The following is a 25430-nucleotide window of genomic DNA, read 5'->3' as shown; positions in this document are numbered from 1 at the left end:
CATGTGCCTAGTTATCCTTAGGGGCCCCGACAGGAAAAAAAAGTTTCTATCGGTAGATATGGGAACACATCCGGTAACTATCCCGTCGAATTGTCCCTCACCTACTCCACCCATCTCCTTTCGAAGAAAGAAGAAACTTCTTCGCTCCCGTCTTTCTATCCTGTTCGAACAAAGAGCAGGCCTCCCCGCGGTACATGGTCAACGAACACAAGGAACAAAGCACGAGAAGGACGTACAACCAGCTCAACCCGTTCCATGTACCTACCTTTGCCAACGGAAACACCTCGCGAAGGACACACCGCCGCACAAAAACTCCTCGTTCTGAACAACTCCCTCATTGACCAAAAAAAAAAAAATGGTCGTGTAAATTTTTCTACCCTCCGTCGTTCAACGCTCAAAACCCCTTCGCTCGGAAAGGGGGAGGGGGAGAAGGAGTTGAAGTTGCACGGAGGGCACACACACACACGCACCAACGCCGCTTCGCACTGAGCCAAGCCCGTGTGGCAAAGCTTGGCGAGCTAGCGTCAGTCTCCCTCACTGTGCTAAAATTATCTCAACGATCCACTGCGCCTCGCGAACACAAAACTGCGTCTGCTGCGCTGCCTGCCTCGCACTCCCCTCTACCTGCCTAGCCCTGTCGCCGTTGGGCCCAGCGTACACGGTCCGCTCTGCTCGCTAGGCCGCCAACCCCGCCAGTCACTCCTTCCTTCACTCCGCTCTTCTCCCCCTTCCCCTTCAAACCGTCTTTCCGTCAGCGAGGGGGGGGGGGGATTTTAGTGAGTATGAAAATTGCAATATACTGAGCTATAAACCAATGGGTCAACACAGCGAACTTCACCAACCTATTATCCACACACAATTTTTTTCTTAGTTTAAAAACGAAAATTTATGCGGTTTAATTTTTTTTTTCAATCCCTCTCACCCCACGTACTCTAGCCCACCATACCACCCCAGGTTGTCACCGAAGCTTCCTCCACACTGAGGAATCAAAGCTGGCGCTAATTGAAGGCTCGTGAAAAAAAAGGCAAGCTTGGGCCCTACGCACACAGTAGACTGGTCCAATTGACGTTCCCCCTTGGGATTGCCTACAGTACAGGGGACAATACAGCCTGCGATTTATCAAGCCAGTGTCAACCTTGCTTGCTTGCCCTGCCTCGCCTGTCACAGGTTGATCAGGGGAGACCCAACCACAAATACTGCCATAATTCTGACAAACTACCCTCCAATTCACTTCACTCTCACCGGTGTATCTATTCCTTACTGCCCAAGTACTTCACATTAGTCGACTTAGTTGATGGAGGAATTTTTTTTAAAAAAAATATTTTTTAAAGACGAAGCTGGATATTTACATAAAGTAGTTCCATTTTATGCGTTTAAAAATACCCCCACAAAGGAACTTGTGTTACTGCCTGTTAGCCTACGATGCTGTCTAAAAGAGGGGGGGAGTCTACTTTTCATTTGCAGCACAGCTATGCAGCTCGCGTCAACAAGGCCTGTAGCAACTAGGAACGCCGTGCGCGCTGAGGGCGATGGGAAAAGACAGCACAAGCCCAAGAACTACTTTGTGCCAGCGTAGGCTGACAAGCCGGCTGCCTGTGCAGACCCCAACCGAGCCAGAGAGTGTAATCTATAGCTGAGGGCAGAAAATCAATACACGCACAGAGCTAACACAGGCTTATCAGAGGCTGTGCACTCGCTGTATGGGCCAGAGGGGGTTCTGTCAGGGTTAGGCCATTAAATAAAGAAAAGGCTGTTTTTCTAAGGACAGCCAAATGGAAACAGTTGAAACTGTTTAAGCGAGAATTGTATCACATCTTCTTGAACCAAAACTGTACTGCTGAACGTGAGAAACAATTCAATAAAGATTGGTGTTGGTCAAAACTGTTTTGAAGTAATTTGTGTACTGCGTACACACAGTCTTACACTGACTTCCAGTGACAAATGAATAAAAAGCCTTAATAACAAATGCATCAGTAATCTGTAGTCAGTAAAATGTGCCTCTAGCTGTGAAGCTTGTCCAACAGGATAAAGTGGCATAATCATACCCAGCGAGCTGTTAATTTACAGAAACTTAACTTTATCACCACTTTACTTGTCTGCATCTTGCTGGAAAGTCACATAAGCAATGCAAAGCAAATTATCATTAATAACTTAAAATCTGTTAACCTCTTGACGATAACACATTACTGGTGTTTTATATACTATTCTTTGGCAGTCTCAATTGGTAACTTTTTTGAATTACCACATTTACATATTACAAATACAAAATGCAATGCTGTAAATATTCCCATATGATCAACAATAATACTATAATGCCTGTGTAGCACTACACATAACCCTTCACGCACATAAAAAACATAATAATAATAAAGGGAAATTAGCACTTGGCCATGAAACCATACATACACAAGGTAGATGCCCAAGCCAGAACGCCTATCTGTGCCAAACTCCTTGCTGATTGGGCAATCGCTCACAGGAAAAACATTACATTTTACTCACAAACGCACGTCTCTCCTACTCTCCATAAACGCAGACTTCCCAGGTGTCATGCGTGTGTTTCTCTCTCTCTGCCCTCACTACCGCTACTGCCACTCCGCGACTTAGCTCAGGCCTGCCTAGCCAAGTTCACAGCACTGACAGAACAGAAACGCACGTCGTTTTATCTCGCCCATGTCTCCTTGTCCCTCGAGCTATGGGCGAGCATTGGAGTGTGACTCGCAACCCCGACAGGGCCTCCGCACAAACCAGAGGCAGCTGGGGGCTTTCTCGCCCGGCTCCAGCGAGCAATAGGCGGCCTATTTTAAGCCTTCAGTCTGCCACCTGACAAAAGACAGTTATTCAGGAGAGGGAATTCCATCAAGAGCAACATTCATTTCCACCACGGAGGAGACAGAGGGGACCCAAAAACAACTCTGACATCACCAGAATGGGAAGCTCCCACATAAATACTTATTTTTTTTAATGTAAATTCGACCGATGCTCCACTGCGACCCGAGCCCCACGCAAGCCACGTTGATGGGTCTTCATCTTTACATTGACATTTCACCCCTAGAGTCAAGTGCATAAAATCTTAAAAGGCGTGCATAAAGAAGATAAAAGCCTTGCGAAGAAAATCCACTACAGACTGAAATGCTTGTATCAAGTGAACGTGTTTTATTCAGCTTTTAACTTATTCCAACTTTTTTTTAAATGCAGTGTAACAGACTACGTATGAAACGGATGAATATCTAACCACACTCGTCACGAGGAAAAAACCTGTTCTCCGAATATTTTTCACCTCATCAAATAAAAACACCATGCCCGCTAGAAATCTATTAAACACCTTTTGATTTTTATTTAGAATTTGTAAAAAGCTACATAACGATCATCTTTTGTTCACGCGGGAGAGCAGTGATATATTCATCTACACCACTTTGTGATGTGCTGCCCGTTATGTTCATTTCTAGTCCGTGCACCAAGATTATCAAAGAATCATACAAAAATACAAACCATCCTGTCCCTTTCAACTAACAATACATATTATTAATCAGTCTATCAAACACAAAAAGTGTCAACAATAACGGGAATAAAATACTGTTGGAAGTAACCACCACTGATCAGTTTGAATGTTTCTGATAAATATTAAAGGAGATTTTTTAAAATGTACTGAATAAATGATCTTAATTAAATAGCTGCATTAAATAACCCAAAATGACCTTTTCCTGGTCTGTTTTTCTAGGTGACTTGGGGATCTGAGCAAAAACCTAGAGGACTGAAAATTATTTTCAATAACCTCATTTAAAACTAACACGAACAGAAGAATTCTATGTAAAAGTGTTGATAAAGATGAGCAAAACTTTTATGCTGGTTGAGCATATAAATCAAATTCTATACCATGGCAATTCAAAATTTACTGATTTCTTAAAACACATTTTTCAAACAAAATGGGCTTTTTGAGATTTAACACCTACAAAATTTAACCAAACAAACCCCAAGACAGCTCTTTCTTGAATGAAACTCGATAAATTTTTCTTTTTAAATCACTACATTTAAGTTCCATCCTTTCTAATAAAACACATTCATCCTTGTTTATGCCAGCACTCTCTCATCTTTAAGAAGAGAGCTTATCACAACAAAAAACTTTCATATGGGACCATTATTATTTAGCCACTGCTTTTGGTCAACTCTGGCAATCCAAAATGTACATATTATTTTGAAAAGTGTGGAAACAAAATCAGTCAAATATGATGCAAGCAGTGGAGGATTAGCAGTAAGGCTTAGTTAGGTGCACTATGAATCCGTTTCATCTTCTACACATTAAACCCTCATGGCAGCCAGTTTCTAATTTCACCTTTACTCCTCCTGGAACTGTCGGGGCCACTGTCAAAATTTACTATTTTTCTCTTAACATACTGAAGCTGCTTGGTGAAATAGGTTTTTAATTTTTCAGATAGATGGCACCATGATCAACACTTCAACGTCATCTTGAAGTGAGCCATTAATATCACTTGATAATCTTCTGATGCTGAAATAAAAGGGTGCACTCGTATTCATAAACACATATGTACCAACACACAAAATATCCTCATAAAAATTGAGAACATTCATTTCTAAATAACAAAAATAAAAAACTTACAATAAAGTTAGAAGACATTTTCAACAAGCTATCTTAAACTTTCTGATCAAAAATAAAAAAGCAGGAAATAAGTAGCACTGGTGTCCACAACCCTGAGGTGTACTGGTTCTATACCCCTGTAGCGCTGCAAACTTTCTGATGACCTGTCAGGAAAGATTATCCAACTTCATAGAAAGTTGAGAAGGTAAAACGGGTACCGCCTTCACAAAAATACTTGCTGTGATTAAAGAGTAGTCTGAAACACTTTCATGTAAAGACTCCATCTCATACTGTTTATACTATCTACACCCTTCATCCACTGCCCAATTTTGTTCTACTCTTGTACCCCATCTTAATGTTGTTCACTGTGCCTTTACATACCTCACTGTCCACTGGCTGTTATCCTTCATTTGTCATTATTGGTCTGCACAGAGAGTGTGATCTACTCGGTCCTGATGCTGCGTGTTGTAAGTTCTCATTATTATTATTACCCATAATAACCTAAAAAAGATGTTTGGAGACCACCTTCATGCAGGAAGTAAAAAAAAAAATTCAGCTAGCTTGGTGACAGCTGTTCTAAGTGGCATTAATCGCTTTACAGCAAATCCTTCTGGTTATTTTAAAAGTTTAATTCAAAAGCAAGACAATCTAAACTTTGCAAGAAAAATTTAGAGAACCTTAGAGAATTGTCCACAGTTCATTCCATAAAATATGACCCAAAATCTCATCTAAGAAAGTATGTACCTTCCACTCTTTGTCATTTAGCCACAGTGGAGTCCAAAATAGAAAAGTATTTACTCATCTAGGTGTGCATTTACACATAGAACAAAATATATCTGTCAGAACCAGCCAATGTATTTTGCTAAAAGGAAAAAAAAATACGCCTGCACATGTGCATCTGGTGGGATAGTGAGGTGACAGGGGAGAAAATCATATTGCACGTTTGTTTATGCCCCCAAATGTTCACCTTCAGCCAAAAGCACTCCAAAGTCAGATTTTTCTTAGATTTTAATTCTTAGTGCTGGCCATTTATTTTAGTTTTCATGCAACCTGCGGTCACTGGTCTTTGACGAAACAGCCGACTTGGGCAGCAAATACCCTGGAAGAATTATCACTAAACCACCACTTAAAAACACGAATATAAAGTGTACATTACATATAAGCACATCCATAAAGTCAGTTCCTGAGCATGCTATATACCAGGGATGCACAACCTACGGCCCGCGGGCCATATCCGGCCCGCGAAACTTCTGCCCACAGTGCAGGAAATCGGCATGTTAGTAATAAAAGAAGACCTTAAAAAACGAAAAAAAAAAGGAAGAAGTATTTATCCCCACGTAGGCACATCTCTCAATCTTTTGTTCGATGGACGAACATTTCGATTCAGTGCTCTGACTGGTGTCTCTATGATGAGGCCGGACATTCAGAAGTTGGTTTCGGGAAAACAACTTCAAATATCCCACTAATTACTACATAATTAATGGGAAGTACAACTTGTTTTAATAAAAAATGGTATCTGCTCTTTTTTTTTTCTTCCTTTTTGTATTTTTGCGGTGAAGTGGCCCGCGATACGGCTGTCCGAAATGGATATGGCCCGCAGGCCAAAAAAGGTTGGGCATCACTGCTATATACCATTCATATCTGAATATGATGAACCAAGTTTCAAACATAAGCAGTTTGGTCTGGAGGGCATACTGAAGTGGCCAGTGCCAACAATGAGAGTCTCATAACACAATCCTTCTAGTCGCACCAAGTAGAAGCACTGCTTTTTTCCCCCTTCTAAAAGCATGACCCAATACTTTAAAAAATTTACAAAGTTTAATGTAATAAAATCTGTGACAAGATAAGATAAACATATGATATGATCCACCCACAATATCAAGAGATAACCTTTCAATTTCAGTTAACGGATCCTTTAAGTGGAAACTTGACACTGTAATAAGGTGAAAGCCCTCGTTTCCTTTACAGCTTGGAATATTAAGAGGATATATAGCTTATCAATTGTACAGACAAGAAAACAGGACAACATGAATGAACTGCTTTAGATTTTGTCAATCAAGACTGTGGATTTTGCTTAACGTTGTGTGAAGTCACAATCACAGTGAAAACAAGTGTGCCAGATGATCTTTTACTGGGACTGTCTTTTAACTGAGAACCAAAGGGATTATTTACAAAACTGTAAAAGGAATAAAACTGTTAACAAATGACATTCTTTCTCCAAAGTCAAAGTGTCCAAAGTTGTCTAACAATATTCGCTTTGTAAATATATAGCTAATGCACCTTTCTGCTCCCTCCCCACCTCCTAAAAAGCCTCAAGAGGTTTTCTTTTAAGATGAACTTTTACTCACCATATGTGACTCTGGGTTGTCTTCAGATTTTTTACTGCTAGTGCTCTGTAATAAAAACAGAAGAATTTTTCCTGCTGCCCATCTTTAGACTTCTAATATAAATGGATATGGCAATAAACACCCACTAATAGCCTATTAAACAAAAATATCATGAAAACCAAAGCTAATGAAAAGAGAATTTAAAGAACAGGGATAAACATCAGTGTATTGGAGTTGAGAGAATATGGGGGGGGGGATCAGATGTCCTGTCATCCGCAGCCAAATTTCAATGACAAGGTATTACAAGACTTTATATTCATGCTGAATTTAACACACAGGACCAACATCCCCCTCCCTTTATTGCAATATGGGAGAGGTGGGAGGGCACAGGGGTAAGTCACTGCTACAAATACTCACATGATTAGAATTTTGATCTGCTATTCCAGATGGGGCTGGCGAAGCCTGCCTGGGTGACGGTCCCTGAGAATGTGATGATGGTGGCCGGTGGGATGACGATTGTTGCTGCTGGCCTGGTGTTGGGGAAGTCTGAGGCGGTGGCTGTCCTGGGGGCTGTGGTTGCTGTTGTTGACCATGATACATCTGCTGGTGCTGCTGCTGCTGTTGTTGGCTGGGTGGCTGGGAGGACTGGTTAGGCATAGAGGGACTATAGTTCATTTGACTATGTGAGGGAGCATACTGGGAACCTTGAACCTGTGTAGGCAACAGAACCCATCTAATTCTTAGAATGGCAGATCATATTCACATCTTCCTTACAGTGACAGCCTTGTATAAGTAAACTACAGCATTTTAAATCTAGCAGTTTGCCATGCCTTTCAGTACAGGATGCTCCCAAGTAACTGTAATGATTTTCAGGGAAGAGGTCACCACTAATCACAGTAGCATAACTGCTGCTATCCAGCTTAAACTGTAAGAATCTTGAGAAACTACTCTTCAAAATGCAACCCACACACAGCTAATTTCATCCACATTCCACTCATTGATTTTAGTCTCGTTTTAACCTCAATCTACTTTGGTTAGATTACACAGTCTAGGCTAATGCCTAATTACATTGCAAGGAATTCTGCACATAATTTCTACGCACTTACTTGGTCAGTACTAAAATTATTAATTTTAAACAAAACTTCATACAAGTAAATAAGGTAAATGAGACATGAAGGATTTGTTTTAAAGGGAAGACCAATACACAAAAATAGGTGATCATTCATTACCTGTGGACTGTAGCTGTGCCCTGACATAGGGATATGACCTGGTCGCACCTGTCCCATCATATAGCGCTGTGCATTAGCAGCCATGGCAGGGCTCATGTACTGACTCTGGTGCGGATATCCTGGACCCCCTCCTGGACCTGGTCCTGGAGCCATTCCACTTGGCCGCCGATTCTCTGGTATAGTCCCTCCCTGCAAGATATGCAACTCACTGAATAAGCTGAAGTTTATTTCAAAGCTTCATACATAATATGCAAGAAACAGTACTTTACTTTTACATTTCCATGCTGCTAACTCAAAATTTTAGATTAACACAATTGATCAGTGGAAAGACCATGTGATATCTAAGTTTTGAATAATAATGTATCAATGAACTACACATTCTTTTTACAGATCCAAGATGAAGCATCAGCAATGACGATAAAAAAGGCAAGATGCTTAATCACAAGACAATGTGGTACAGCAATGGACACTAACTAGGAGGAGAAAGTCATGGGTTTGAAGCTGATACAGGTGACAATCCTAAACTCTCTCCATTTACTAAGAGCCAGGCAAGGGTTGGGTTCTGACTTCCACAAGCTGAGTTGACAACATGATGAATCACAGTTCACCACGCATTAAAAACACATGATCTTCACCTTAGTGAGATGATCCTCATCAAGCAACACATTGCAACTTCAACTGACAGAAGCTGTTGTTGGTCCTTCTTTTCTTTTGTGCACTTGAAGATATATACATGTAAAATCTGTCTATTCCTAATCTTATTCTTAAGCTTTTAAATTATCTGGTTTCTTTCAGGATTTATTTACTAGGTCAGCATCTCCAACTGTTTTAGACAACACCAGGGAAATCTGTATTTCAAGAACAAAAAATTTCCAACTCACTATAACAAAATATGCAACACCATTACATAATGACCTATCTCCCACGTGCAGATATTCCTGGACTTGTGACGGTGTCATGTCCTGGTAAACCTAGTGCAAGTTGAAAATATCATACAAGCTGAAAGTAGATTTAATACACCAACCTGCTGAATATCATACCTTAACATGGCTTAAATGTTAAATACGTGTACACTGGCCCATCAGGCAAATCATGTTATTGAATACTGTACTGAAAAATTCAAAATTCAGAAAGTACAGTCTTACCAGAATGTGCATCAATTTTACATAGCTTATAGTTGGGAAATACTAAAAAGTAGGTGAAGTTTTAATTATCACTGTGCATGTATATTTAGATATGAAATTTCATACTTAAAAATTGTGACTTCACTTTAGGAATACATTTTCTTCCACAAATACAATGGATGGAAGCACACTGATGAGATTTATGATGGCCTGTATAACATGCTCTTCAATATGCCAAATCGCATCTGAGGAACTCTGAAAGTGACCAGCTTCAAATCAAAGCTATTAATAGCTCCCAAGGACAAGATTAGAAATGTGAAAAAAAAACACATACCTCTCCTTTCAGCACTAAAAACAATAGCTTTCACAACCTCTATATTGATCAATTATTTTTTACAATGTCATAAATATTTAGACTATTCATGTTTTAACAGCCTTTTAATTCTGCAATCATTAAAAGTGTAAAATGGAACAAAAGCCTAAGAGGAAAAAAGTAGCACATGAATCTGCAAGACTGAAGTCGAAGGCAACTCACAATAACAAATAGTGGTTAACATAATGTAAAGCTGGAACCTTGTGTTTAGGCAAATAAAATGCGAACTCTGTTCCCAAGACCATTTGCCTGCATGGCCAGACAAGGCCCCAAAAACTACCCACAGTATCAAAACTGAACTCTTCGTATGTGACTATTTGTGGGCAAAACCATGCATCTGTTCAAAAACTGATCCTTCTGTCAACTAATATACTATGCTGTTATCAGATACGACAGTGATAACCTTTTTTTTTAACACAGGAATGTCTGTGAATTGCTTTGATCATCTTGATAAATGCAAAGTGTTCAAAGCAGAAAATGCCTTTCTCGATTAGAATAATGTCAAATATATAAATCCATAATGACTCCAATCATCACCTTCGCGGTTTTGGGAAGCGGAAGGAGAAAACCTATAAAGGGTACATCATAGTGACCTTCCACATGTGAATACCATTTGTTTTTAACTTCTTCAAGCCTCTGCAATAAATTTTTCAAAGTACATGTGGTTTCAGCTACATAAACTACCTTTAAGGTTCTAATAACAATCCCAGCTTGTAAAAATCCTCACCACTTCTATTTAAACTTAAAGCATCAGGAAGGTAATGTTGGCTGCATTCAACATTTTTTAAAATATTGTGGCAGATGATAAACTAAGAACTAGTGTCAGTACTGTTTCCTGTATTTCAGAACATATAAATAATGCGTGCATTAGCTCACTTTATTTCCTGCGTGTTCTCTCCAGCAGGATACAAAAACAGTACGTAGAGAAACAAAAACCTAAAACTAATTCATTTGAGGGTTTTTTTCACAATAAGGCATGTTTGATAAGTGAGCATGGAAAATTTGTGAAATCAGACTTAAGTCATTAATTTAAACTTCTTTCAGAGTAAGAAAATAATATGCAAAACAAATTTGATTAAAATAATAAGATATAGACTGCGAGATTGTACAAACTCTATGTGCTCGTAATAATCCACACAATTAAAAAGTATACAGAATATATATAGATATATATATAGAAACAAAAAAACATTGAAAATGACAGCATGTGGGAGGAGAGAAAGACTGAAAGGAGTGGGAGATAATGGAACCAAAACCATTATTTTGAATAATCTCATTATATACTATAATCTTACAGTGCAAGTCAACATCTTCAAAATAATATAATGCCACTTTCAGGTACTTACCAAAAAACAAACCCATTTGAAAACCTAATATTTTATTCCCATTTTATTTTTCAAAAGAAGCGAATAAATAACTGAAAAAGAAGGGAGTCAGGATCTACACAAAGAGGCTAACTTAGAACAAGCCTTAAGGCACTGAAAAATTTGCTAAAATTTTAAGAAACACATATTTTATGTCAAAAGGTCTTTTTTTTTTTTCATTTACGGTTCCACCCAGTCAAACAGTTATACTCTCTCTAAACTTTTAACAATAAAAATCATAACTATGTGATCTATGTAGCTCATAATTACACTTGCAAAGGAGATACGGACAGAATAAAAAGGACAGAAGGAGAAACAACTATGCCGACAGGTAACAAAAGATAAACATAGAAGACACAAAGAGGAATCAGGAAGCAAACAGTAAGGATAGAGATAAATCTGCAGAGAAAGATGAGCAGATGAACTAGTTAACTGATTATAATAACAACTATGTTAATTGGTGTAAGGAGTTACGCTCATGAAACAAATGTTTTTCTTTGTGGATTATTTGTATCAGTACCCACAATCACACAATAATTCTGTAGTCACAAAAACTTTTAACAGCTTCATAAAAGAAATGATAAAGCTACAAAATACTCCTCAAATTACCCTCAGCCAATTATCTCCTATTCACTGATGATGAAATAAGACAAAAAAAAAAAAAGGCAAAAACCTTCAGTGCTTCAAAGCCATTTAGCCTCTGATTAAAAAAAAAAATCAATCATCTGCACAAAGAATGGCACACACTTAAAATAAGAGGAAGATTAATCCAGTGGTTCATATATTTTCTTAATAACTTTAATATTTATCATCACTTTAGAGCTCCAAATTCTACCGCACTTATATGAATACAATTCTGATCTAATTTTTAGGGCAAGTGACTTCAGACAACTTTGCAGGGTTAACAGAAAGGCTGTATTTGTATGCAAAGAACAAACACGCAGCTGAATTTGGTAAACTGATAGTACCATTTTATAACGGAAATTTGCACATCATCTTATATCTGCATATGACCTGCCTTGGTTAATTTTAAAACCACAACTTTTCAACCATCATTGCTAACACTAGCGTTGAAAGTGTAACACAAGATCAATTCCCACATTATAAATAGAATAACTTCACAAGCCTGCATTAAATCTCTTCTAAGCTTCCTATACTCTGAGCTTAAGTCTGCAACATCAGGAAACAGAGCATAGAGAAAGTTTCAAAAGTTATGAAGTCATGGATGCTAGACAAGAGAGGTCAGGGGTAGGGTGTGTGCAATGGGATCCATGCACATAAACTTATCTGCTATACTCTGTTTTCCAAATTTTCAAGTCTTAGATGTGGTCAATTTTATCAAGTGCCTATACAATATGTCACAAAAAGCACCACAGCTTTAAAACCTTTCCATGCATCTTACCAAAGGCTTGCTGGGATCACCAGCAACGAAAAGAAGACAATTTATTGGCTTATTAACATAAAGCAGAAGAATTATTCCCTTTAAAAAAAAACCTAAATGTAACAGATGTCATGACATCCTTCTGTATAGGTTTCCTGCGACTTTCAGTCTCTGGCACTTTTTGATCTGGTTCAGTCCTACTTGACTGATTGCACCTAATCTTCATCTGCTACCATAAAGGGGTGCCTCAAGGCTCTGTTCTTGGACCTCCACAAATAACAGGAAATTATGCATCCTCTACCACTTTTCTTTCTCTGGCGTGAAAATCTCTTTCCAAGATCATCAGGAATCTTGGTGTTGTCTTCAATGCATCATTCTTGCTTGATTCTCACATCAATGCAGCCTGTAAGTTTATCGTCTTTCAGCTTCACAGGATCAGTCCCTTTCAACCCGTTTCTGCCACCAGAAAGCTTATGTCTGCTTTTGTGTTGTCCCGATTGGATTACCGCACTCTCTACCAAATCTATCTCACTAATCGCCTAAGGGACAAATTTCAATGCTGCTCCTATAGGCTTCAATAGGCGACAAGCAGACCATGCTACACCCCTTCTCTTCAGGCTTCACTGACTGCTAGTTCAACCTCCCACTGATTATAAAATCGCCACACCATGTCTTCATGGTCTCACCCCAGCAAACCCGTCTGAACTACTCACACCTTACTACTCAAGTCTGCTTGTGTGGCCCTCGTTGTTCCACACATAAGATGAGACTAATTCGGCTGATGATTATTCTTCTTCTAAGGCCCTACTGTTTGGAATTTTCTGCCCCGTTCTTTTAAAACTGTATCAATGTTCAGGGATAGCTCAACATCAAAACCCACCTCTTTAAGAAATATTTTACAGAATCAAGCATATTATTCTGCTCTCTCCTCAGCAGTTCATCTTTATCCATATACTTCATGTTTGCCATGGCATCTGTTTCTATTAGTTATTATTATCAATATGTTTTCACTTGCATCAAAGGATGTTTAATGTGTCTGGATCACACAAAAATCCACACACCCACACAAGCATGTTTTTTCCCCCAGATAAAATCATGATGTAGAACAACAAGCCAAAAAACAAACTAAAAAATATTTTTACACTGACAACATATTAAAAATGGATAGAATTTTCACTTCCTGAACACAATTTTTTTTTATTCCTATTGTTTAAGCAGATGTGTTTTTATATGACACCATATCCTCATCAAAATCAGACATTTTGTTACATTAATATCACAAATGCTAGATTTAAAATCAACAGAGAGAAAATCTTTCTACAGCAATAAAAAATACAGTTACATACCATGTTGCAGTCTAAGAATCAGTGCAACATGTGATTGCATAGTTCCAAAAATAAGTTTATAAGTGCAACGCAAATTAATGTACACACAATACATAATGATTGTTCAATAAACACAAGTGTCACATGAAATATGATGGACACATAATTTTCAAATTCACATACACTGAATTCATGAAGCGCCATTTGGACCTTGTATATTTGTACTGTATATGTTTTCAAAATGACAGAAGATTTTCAAATTCTCATACTCAGAAACCTATAAAAGAAAAATGCCATCTTCACTTCAGCCAAAGAAAGCCTTTTTAGTTCCCACACCTTTAAACAAAACTGTGTAAGGCACTTAATCTGATCAAGGAAAACCACTCTGAGTTTCTTGAAACTAACAACAATGATAATATACTCTGTTTCAAAAACACTCATTTCTGTCTGATACTAGCAATAATACCCGAGCTGTGTTTGAATCAAAAACTGCAAGCTGCTGCAAAGGCAATAAATAAAACGGTAGTTTTGTACACAATAATCTATTTTTATAAGTAATCTCTTATCCTACTAGGTTATATAAAATATATGTGTGCATCAGATAATTTCTAAAATAAGTGATCCCAAAATAAAAATATGAGAATCACTGAACTGGACCAGTTTTCTGGATTTATGAGTAACCTGATCTTGTTTAAAGCATGCATCAGCTGCAACTCGCTCTCAGCACTTTATCTTCCCACCATTATCCCATGCCAGTCATAATATTGCAATAAGCTTCTTGTGACCTCCACCCAGCCACCCACCCACTCAGTACCTATGCACTTTTCCCTGCCTATGCCTTCCTTTTGTAATGTCAGAGTTCAAAGCCACATTCCATTAGAGGTTAGTGTACTGAGTGACCTTGCACTGTTGCAGACTTGTTTACCTTCCATTACTGAGATAAGCAACCTGCTTCTGTCAAGTCCTTTTAAGCTGCATTTGTCAATTAGAAGACCCATGAAAAGCAAGCTACACGCGATTTCTTGGCCGATATGGACTGCCTAAAGGGAAAATAAGCTTTCCTCATTATTTGCAAATCTACAATATAACCTCATCAACAAAAGACTGGAACAAGTATCTGGTTAAAAAAGATCTTATTTTTTAAAACCTACTTAAGCCTTCAAGAAGGGCCATTTAGAATCTGCATGAAATAAGCTTTTATACCAGATGTATGTCTGCCTTTAGAAATTAAGATGATCACTACCACTGCAATTTACAACATAAAATAAAATTGTATGCACTCTCATTTTCACAAAAATGATGTTATTTTACTTGACAGTTCATTACTACAAAATGTGTAATATCCTCCTTTTATACATATGCAACTTTCCAGTTACCCACAACTTACAGAACTTAGAAAAAAAAAACTTCATTACATTAACATCATTACATTTTAGCAGTTAATAGAAGGTTTGGGCAGAAATAATCTACAAGCTGCACTGTGTACTTTTCTTTGGAATCTAAAGAAAACAGATTTGCTTTATGATTCTCCAGCTTTTTTCCCCCTCATTCTTCTACTTAGATATTAATCTTCTATTTGTTACTGGCATAGTCAAACTCGCTGAATAGGCTGAATAAAATATTGGCCAGTCAGCAATTTTAAAACCCAAACATTTCAGTTTTATAATTTCAATTAGAAATACTCAAAACAGTGACAGAAAGTTGATAAATTCTGAAAGGGTCAAAAAAGGGAATTGAAGGCCAAGGCTTTAGAAGCTATTATAAATATCTAAATTGGAGAAAATGGGGATAAAGAACTCTCACTTTTATATATATAAAAAAAGAGGACATACAATGGTCTGACTGAACAGATTTTCTGTAACATACAAACTGATTAAACCCAACTACCAAAAGAAGCAACTGTCCTGCAAGGTATATGCTAAATAAAAAGATATCTGCATGGGATACATGACAATGAAAAGCGTATGAGTGAATTTTTAAAAAGGAATTAAAATTATTAAAGAAGCCCAACCATTACGAGCACAAATGGTCTGTTTACTTATTTCAAAGAGAGAATTGAATTTGTACTATACCTAGTGGAAATATCTCTTAACTTACAACACGCATTTTTTATTTTAGAAACATTTACTTTAGAAAAACCCATGACACATTTTTAAAAAGGGACATGAATTAGGGTTTAGGTTAGGATTATTGATTTTTCACCATTTCATGGCATCGGTAACAACCTATATCAACATGTAGCTTGGCCCTCCTGAATTTATTCCTGATAAGCGGTGTACAATGCCTTCACTACAAACAGATGAATAATCTTTTTTTGTTAATCTTTAATAAATAAAACTGAATAAACTGAATGATTGTGTCAAACAAGTTTCTTGGAGGTGGGGAGAAGTGTAGAAGATAAACTACTGATGTTGGTGTGGGCACACAACTGTGAATAATCAATTCCAATTCCCATTTTACAACTATAGAGGAAAACATAATCTGTAAATATGTAATTCCTGTAAAATGGGTATTATAGCAAAAGTGAATTTTCTGGCTTGCACTTAGTACTTTAATTATGCTAGCACATTTTCTAGTTGAAATTTTAGGGCTGTTTAAATGACACCATATGCCACTGCAGGTGTGATATTTAAAAAACTGAAGGTGTCACCAAAAAATAAAAGAAATGAATCTTACTTCAAAACTTTTGATGCATGCACAAGCACCTGTGTGAATGAACTTACACTACAGTATACAGTTTCCATGGTAACAGGACGCCATTTCATGTGGTCGTGAACCGAGATAGGAGAAAAGTAATCAATGAAAGCCTCACACTGCCGAGACCATCAGCGCCACGGTCGATTAGGACACCAAAAAGGCTTTCCCATCACGGCCATGATTGATTGATTGTTTGACAAAGCCCCTCCAGCCAATCAGAGGGAATCTGAGAGCAATTACCCAGCTGTCTTGTACAGCGCTAATTTTGCCTCCAAATTTAAAAATCCCTAAGTCACACGTGTGATGATAAGAAAGTGAACATAGTTAAACACCATGCAACTATGACTTTATTCCCTCCAAAGAAGGCTGAAGATGGAATCAGCTTCGACTCTTGTCAGTATCACTGAGAAAACTAAAATGGTCAATGAAAGTTCAGTTTTTAACTACAATGTACTGGATATCATAGCCACTTATTAATGCGTAAGCAATGCATGAACAGAAAGATCAATACATCAATGTTACCTGATTTCTGTAAGGCGTTCCTTGCATCGGCCCTTGCGAGTATGGCCCCAAAGAGCGAGGACTTCCATTCCATCCTTGCTGACTGCCCATGCCTGGATATGTAGGTCCTCCTAAATCATTACTTTTCCCTTGTCCACTAGAAAAATCTCCATAGTTATTAGAAAATCTCTGTCCAGTGCTCTGACTCTGCAGTAACTGATTCAGCGTTGGAGTTGGTCCGCTCTGCTGTGTAATTCCTTGGCCAGACATCATCCTTTGATTAGAATTGTAGGTACCTGGTATCATTCCCATCCCTGGAGGCATCATTCCAGGACGTACCGCCGGCATGCCTGGTTTTGGCATACCTGTGTATGAAGGTCTTACTGAATTCTGCGAAAACTGACCAGAATACTGCGAGTTTTGACTACTGTATTCAACATTTCCTGACATCATGCCGCCATGTTGATCACTCATGCCGTAGCTACTTCTGCCATAACCACTGTAATTAGGCATAGAATGCATTCCATCTGGGCCCAAAGAACCTTCTCCTGGACCCGGAGAAAAGTTATTCATATCAGGATTCATGTGCGATCCTTCCATGGGTGAAGGGTACTCATTGTGTTCAGAGTTCATATTTTGCTGTCCACCATCTTGAAAAGACTCCATTGTGTTTGGGTCGCTCAAATGTGTTTGCGAACGAACTTTACTTGCTTTTAAGACATCTCCACGTGTACCGGCACTGACATTTTCCATGCTACATTCACTCAGCACTCAGCCTGTACAACATACCAACGACGACGATCTCTTGAAACTTGTATCTTTTTTTTGCAAAGATACAATCCTGCGACCTAGCATAATGCATAGCATACACCCAGCAAGGAAAACCTTGTGACGACCTCGAGTGGGTACCCAACACTCGCAAATAATCCGGTCCCTCCAGCTTTGTTTGTCATCTCAATTGTAAACACGTGTTGCCTGATGGAGCAGTTGATGAAGTAAGGTAAAGTTAGTCGGTTGGCAGCATGGTCTTATCATACACAGAGCTATTATGTGCTTCACTTCAATAAGCGGGAATATCGGAGGATTTCGGCACCAAATTCATGCGCAATGGCGTGTTTCATCCAGCAATGTAGCACGGTTTCGTTCTAAGCGTTTTTTCTTCATAGTTCCAGCCCCTTCAAACTTGTGAATCAAAACAATCTCAATACGCGTTGTTTTGGCACGCTGCATCCGTTCAACAGTACACTGGAATTCTTTTCTTCTTTCCGTCGACTGAGCGGAGGTTCACAAACTTTGGAGTAGTGACGCGTCACGGGCATTCTTTTCTGCCGTTTCAATTAGCCGATAGAATACCCTCCCTCCTCTATATTTCCAGTTTATAGCTTTTAAAACTGGTGCAAACATTCTCGTTTTAAATAATTTTGTATAATTCAAGATACTGTCGTGCATTTTAAAGTTTTCCGATTTTCTACATATCTTTTATTCTTTAAAAATTCTTGATATAAACTAGAATGCACAGAGGGAGGTTAAGGTAACAGCGGGGGATTGCCAAAGGGGGTCTCGCAGTGACGTCAAGTGAAAGGACAAGGTACATATTACTGGGCGAGCATTGAGGATATTTTTTTTTTTCATCACCCATCTGGAGACAGAAAACATACCATTTAAGACCCAATAGTGTATCTAAACTCAACTACCGAGTTAACACGAATATTTTTCTTGATGGCTGAAACTAAAAACCAAGGAATAGCATTTGTAATAATGCGCCGGTAGGCCGCAAGCTGATTTAGGCTGTTCCCGTTATAAAACACCATCCCTCGCTTGCGGAGCCGCGCGCGTACAGAGGCGAGAAGAAGAACGTGTGCTTGCGAACGCGGAAAGGGGTCGCCATCGACTGCTGCTCACGCGGGAAGTAAGGGAGAGAAATCCAATTTGAGTAGTCCACCCCATGACATCAACGTGTCTTGACACTCTGTGCGGTACGCAACACGAGGTCGGCAGCGCTAGTGTTGACATGTGTAGCATGAGTGTGTGTTTGGTGTGTGTGCGTGTCAGGAGGGGAAATGTGGCCATAAATCACACAAACTTACACAGTCATTTGAATCACAGCAAAACCAAGTATTTTTCGGAATCTTACATGCGTGTAGCTTACTGCTTGGTGGCACAAAAAAAGCAGTTCACAGCGCAAGGAATTGCCACGGGAAAAGTCGATAACTCAGGCAGGGTGTAGAAGACAATGTCGGAAGCTGTAGTTATATCGGGAGCTGAGTTACTAAGAGTTATGCTTACTGCGAATGCAAGTTATTTCTGACATCGTTATTGTGACAGAAAAATGGAGGGAATTTAAACGTTGATTTATTTATGGATAAATAGGGGAACATAGATGATTTTAAAACGTAGATTGCAACAGTTTTAAAAAAAAAAAAGTTCCTTTCGAATATTGGGTGTGTTCGTGTGCGCGCGCACACACGTCATGTTCGGTTCCTAATGCATGTACGTTTATGACCTGGGGCTAGTGAACTGAATATGCCACAGCTATTTCTGTGCTTATATGAAGACTACACAGCTGCCAACACATCTCACCGTGTCCCCCTCAGGCAGCGCAGACAGTACACGACTGCTCAGTGCACAAATTTGACTGACAAGATGGAGGGAAGATATATGGTGTGTGCAATTGAACTACACTGTACTTATAGTTTCGGCGAATGAGGGAAACAGTATTACGGATAAGAAAGAAGGATGTGCTAAAGCGGAATAATTTTAACTTATGTGTCATCAGCGGCTTGAACCAAGCGACTCGAATATACAGACTGCCCAGTTCTGCTGTGCACTATATACACTCTCTGCCTGCACTCACAATACGCACAAATCAACCTCTTAACAGTTTCGTTCCTCTAACTCGTTTAACGGTCGTCAAACCTCTACAATTTATTTTCTCTTTTAGTTAGCTTTACTTTCTAATGTCTGAAAATAAATGAGTGAACCAGAAAGGCGGCCGGTCGTTTGATTTGTTTTGTGAAGCCCGCGCTGACCCTTGACCCTCTTTACGAAAATAGCTTGAGGGCGCGAGAAAAAGTTAGACCGGCCGACAGACCACGTGCTCTTGACAAAAAAACAAACCAAAAAACCCACACTGCTCGCATGGTAGAAGAGCTTCTCCGAAAGAATGTAATTAGCAGGCAATATGTTACTGTAAAAAAGACAGTGAAAGTGTAGATTTTATTTTGTGGATACCTCACATATTACCTCACATTTTGTCTCTCACTCTCAGGCTCACTGAAATTCTTTCTCTTCGAACTGTGTACACATATGAAGGCTTCAAATCCGGCCGCTAAATCCGTCTTTTTAAGACATATCATGCATAATCAAGAGTATTGTTCCGCTCACTCCTCTGTTCTCCATTCATGCTTTTCTTTCTTTCTTTTTTTTTTTTTTTTTTTTTGATTTGTTTGTCATGTACTGTTGTCATTCATTATAGTATGCTAACATTAAAGTGAGCTCCACAATGGTTGACTGTCGGTTTGTTTGTGGTCTTTCGTGTGCAACACTTTAATTGAGCTCGCATATACACACCAGAATACACATTAGTATTATATTTATATTAAGTTAATAAGTGATGAAATCCTCCCCCCCCCTCAACGTCCCTATACACGTCAGATTTGTACTGTGACTCCCTAAATAGAATTCATCAGTTTTCTGCCATGCTGTAAGAAATAGTTTTTTATTGATTCGTTTACGGAAACAAGACAAATTAAGCTTTTCTCGTGTTAAGTGTATTTGTAATTGTACTCATAACTCCATCGCGTGTAGAAAAATACTCGTATAGTTCAAACTCTTTTTTTTTTCCAGCACCAGAAAGCAATTGAAACACACATGTATATAGCTGTATTCGCTCACAGCTTGTAGCAAGCTTTGTCGCGAGGCAGGGTCGGTATTGTGGTGCAGCAGTGAGCAGCGAGATCTTGGCTTGGCCTGCCAAGGTATTCGCACAGCAAAGCTCGGCGCGCGCAGCTCACGATGACTAACAACGTTGACTAAGTCGACAAAAAGGTTTCGTCGCGATGAGTGTGCAGTCGGTGGGTCATATGTCAGATCGTAAGTGTCTACACTCTACAGCTTGCGTCAACCTTAGATAGTGACAAGAGCTGGGGGGAGGTGATGGAAGCGAGGAGCAAGGACAAGGAGCCTCCAGAGATTTTTAAAGCAAAACATTTTTATAACGGATGCTATTTTTTTCCGGAAACAATTCACTGGTCGTCTTTGATAATCCTCTTTTAGAAAGTAATGGAAAGGAGGTTTGAGGGATCTATGCAAGAATCCAAGAATCCACCCCACCCCCTACACAGCTTCCTCAACCCTTAATACCTGATAGATGTGATCTCTGTCATGCGTGACAGGTATTAGCATCGGCAACTGTTTTGTCCAGGAGAAAGTTCAGAGGTCACTGTTCCTTTCAATAGTAAATGCGTGTTCTTACAACTAGTGGCCGGAGTGTAATGAAATACCGACCTGTGGACATATTGGTAGTGGAAATTTAATGCAAAGAGCGGGAAGCACACCTAGATGACGAAGTGACTCATTTCATTAGAGTATTACTGTTCCTGAGGTCGTTACATTGTACAAAGAAGAGACGCCGCCATGCAGTCCAGTCAATACATAATGCAAGTCCAGCGGGACTTGGCGTCGGTGTAATTGGGAAGTAGGTAGAGAACAGCTCATGCACTATCTCCCACTCTCTTGTTTGGTTCAAACATTTCGGAGACTCAGCAGATGACAGACAAATGAGCCACACACTTTATGTTCATAACCAGCGGGTTTCTCATTTTCTCAGCAGTACAATCCGAATGATAACAATAATAAGACGGAGCCACCAGCCAGTAGGTCAAGATCGAAGAGGGAATCCCTCGAAGTCGTGTTATCTCCCCTATCGGTTGTGGGTGTGGTGGTGGTTGGTAGTGGTGGTGGGGTTATTATTTTAGTGCAGTGTACCGAAGGTCGGATTTTGTCAAAAGTGCCGATAAACCTGTACGCGCAGTGCATCTGGTTGAGGGGAATTTATAGTCTATGACACATTTTGACAGCCGACCTCCAGCATGTCCCAAAGATCACCGACCATGTTCCTCAGCTGACAAAACATTTATGGCGTCGGTTGGTAGGAAGGGAAGGGTAGCTGGGAAACTAAAGATCGGCAGACAAAAATCTTTCTGCTCACTCTTCTCGATGTGCCCGCACGCACGTGCATGAATAACCGTCATCATTTACAGTCAACGCCATACAGTCAATGCGCGCGCGCGCACACACACACTATACATGTCACTTCCTTCTCTCTTCCTGCTTCCTCTTCCCCATCATCACATCTTCCGTCTATTCTTGCTTCTCTTTCTGATCTTTGTGTCTAGGCGCGAGTACGTATAAGCGTGTGCGTCTTTTTTTTTTTCTTTCTTTTTTTTTTTTTTAAAGCGAGCGTCGCATTATCTTGTGAACAATATCTCGTGCCCGGCTGTACACAAGTCCATACAATTCCCCTGTGCATGCCTTGCTGTTGATATTGGACACGTTGCCGTGGTATAATTAAATGGAAATTTTCTCTGCAGGTCTTGCATGACCGCTGTTCCTATCTTCTCCACGCAAAAAAAAAAAAAGAGAAAAAAAAATGAAGAAGTGCATGCAATGATGTTCACTTTCTGAAAATTACGAACGCTTTAGCGAATGGACAACGAGATAAGAATTCTTCATGGCACCTAACAATAAAAATAATCATCAACGTTCGAAACACAAAACATATGATCACCTTTCTTTGGGCAATGAAATAAATAAATGACCGATTGGTACAAGTGGTGTGAAGGTTTTGTCTGGATCATCTTCAGGAGTACGGGCCGTTGAATGAAATCTTAATCTGCGCAGAAAGTATGATTTGTCAGTCTATCTTGGTCGTGATGGTGCGCGTTATAAGTTGTTGTTGTTATTTATTTTTATTATTATTATTATATAAAAGAAGATGGTACCACTTGACAGTTGAACTCTGGTGATTCCATGAAAAACATACACGTGGCCAAGACGAATGCACATAATCATCCGACCATCAGGTATTTCGTTTCTGCTGGACCAAGGACACAAGAAATGCCTGCTACCTTGGAGCGACCCATTCAAACATGTGTCTCCATGGAAAGAGCTTACAGGCGGAATCCTGAAGATGACAGATGAACACTGGCTGCTTACTTTATTTGACCGACTAATGCTTCCAGTTAGAGAGGATTTCGCCTGTGGGAGGTGAGAGATGAAGGTGAAGGAAACTAGAGAATCCTGTTAACAGGTGTGGTATTCAAAACAAAAAAAATGTGTGTTGAGTCGAGTTTGGAACCCAAGGTCGCATCATTTCTATTGTTAAAACATGAGGGTGGCAGTGAGGGATGTTTTTTTTTTAAAGACAACTACTGGACGTCCTCAAACACTGCGTTTGAAAAAATGGTTACAGGGTGTAATGCATTAACCAAATTTCTCGTGGTTACATTGTTAACCAGTCTATAGTTAAAGCCTATTGATATGAACATATTTATAATAGATTATTCGCATTCACATCTCAAAGATCACAGTCATTTGATACCAGACCAGAAGCAGTTCCAGAAAACCAATGGTGAGCCCAAGTCGAACTACTCCTTTTCCTTTTGTTCTTTTCACGTCGACAGAAGCAGCCGGTGAAAACATGAAACGACAAACACATATATGCTCATAGCATGTCACTTTTGGTAGGCATAAACTGTCAGGCTCCTCCCCCGGTTGGACTCCACCCCCTAATCACAGGGTGTGTTTGCGGGTGTTTTTGCTTGCCCGCTAAGAACAGGGTGTGTTTTGGCATGCTGAATGTGTCGTAAATGCCGGTTGTAGTTGGGGGGAAGTTTGTTTTATGGCTGCGCTCTGGTTCCTCCCTAGGATTGCGGCAGGCGAGGTCTCGAGGTTCACATATGCGCAGCTGCGGCAGTTCCGTCATCTCTCCATCACCTTTCAACTGCTCCTAAGAGGTAAGAAATCTATGAACAAAGGCGACGGAAACAGGCTTTGTGTGTTCCCCTCCCCTCCCAGCTTTTCTTTCTTTCTTTTATTGTTTTTTTTTTTTTATGTGGGAGGAGGGGGAGTAAAGGGAGTCATGAAGCATTCGCGCGTTCTGTTCAGCTCACAAGGCGTTCACTTTGTTTACATGGGATCGAGCAGTGGACCACTACCTCAATCGTACTTGTTTCTCCGAAAAACAAATAACACACACACCATGTTTAAATACTTCAGTACCTCTACAGTCCAGTTTCGTTCGTCGTTTTGCAAGTGCTTATCTTTCTTTATCAACAAATCAATAATCAATTTTAATTAGTAAATATGAGACAACAGACAGGCCAACAGCGGTTTGAAGTTATTTGTACTGCAAAGAGAAGGTGAAGTTAGAAATTATTAAGTTTATCTTTGTCATCATTATGGCCACCATCATCACCAGCATGGCGACAAAAGGCGGCCCTCGGGTTGGAAGCGAGTTACCTTCTTGAAACAGCCTTTAAAAAGTCTTTGAAACAGTCTTTACATACGGTTCATCTTAAGCATCAGTTTGTCATATATTTTGCTTTCATGTGCACTTCAAACATTTCAGAAACACGGCCGCTTATCATGAACCACATTAAACACAATAATAACAGCAGAACAAACTAGTTCATGCGTTCGTTACCGCGAACTGTAACTGGGAGTTTAAATTAACAGGCCTCGTCCTAAAGCATTTAATCATAATTTGTTTATAAAATGTTGTTCGAATTTCAAAATTACGACAATCGTTATAGGCTAGCGCTGATTTTTTGTCTTTATTAAATATATTAGCAGTTGTCTTCATTTAAGCATAGCGGAAAACGATGTTCAATGAATGATACTTTCCTTACAATATTAAGGCTGGAAAGTCTGTGTGGAAAGTCCCTTTTGACATATTTTGCTTGATATTTGTTCTGGAGAAATACTCTGAAAGACTGCAGGTAGACTGGGTTAAAGTCACTACCTATCGTGTAGTTGTCCAAATTGAAGAAAATGTAGAAATTTTGACTGACGCATCCTTCCCCTCTCCACTTCACTTTTTAAAAAAAATTTGATAGAATGAACTGCCGATGACTTCACTGAATACAGGTCTGCCATGAATCCCTTCTTGTTCAAACTGAAACAAATATTCGACATAGTTGTGAATGTCAAATGTAGTAGCGACTGCCAAAGAGAGACAACCGCAGCTTATTTATGCTCATTTTCTCCATCAGATGGCGCTCACCATGGCAACGGAATGCGTTCACTGGCTATCTAAACAATTTCAGTTTTTTTCTTTCAGTATATTTCTATGAAAAGTTCACAGTTCAGAAAACAATTAAATTTTTCAGGACTTGATACACAAATTTAACTGTTTCATTAGCAAACACAATGCAAACACAAATTTCATTTAAGGGAAATTATGTGATCAGATTCATATTTTACCAAAAAGTATGATAGGTTTTTTTTCCGCTGC

At 39.3% G+C, this 25430-nt stretch overlaps 1 protein-coding gene across 1 annotated transcript in view; it reads right to left on the bottom strand.

The window, feature by feature from the left end:
* LOC112567130 (trithorax group protein osa-like) overlaps nt 1–18218 on the bottom strand; it is a 36708-nt gene extending 18490 nt beyond the window's left edge. Inside the window, 4 exon segments of the mRNA XM_025243677.1 lie at nt 6943–6987; nt 7339–7632; nt 8151–8339; nt 16937–18218. Coding sequence (XP_025099462.1) covers nt 6943–6987; nt 7339–7632; nt 8151–8339; nt 16937–17581 — 1173 coding nt within the window. The 5' untranslated portion in view covers nt 17582–18218.
* Nucleotides 18219–25430: the final 7212 nt, after the last annotated feature.

Source organism: Pomacea canaliculata, linkage group LG6 (assembly GCF_003073045.1).
Source record: "Pomacea canaliculata isolate SZHN2017 linkage group LG6, ASM307304v1, whole genome shotgun sequence".
Classification (NCBI taxonomy): domain Eukaryota; kingdom Metazoa; phylum Mollusca; class Gastropoda; order Architaenioglossa; family Ampullariidae; genus Pomacea; species Pomacea canaliculata.
The sequence above is the reverse complement of the archived record's forward strand: the minus strand, read 5'-3'. Positions and strand labels throughout refer to the sequence as shown.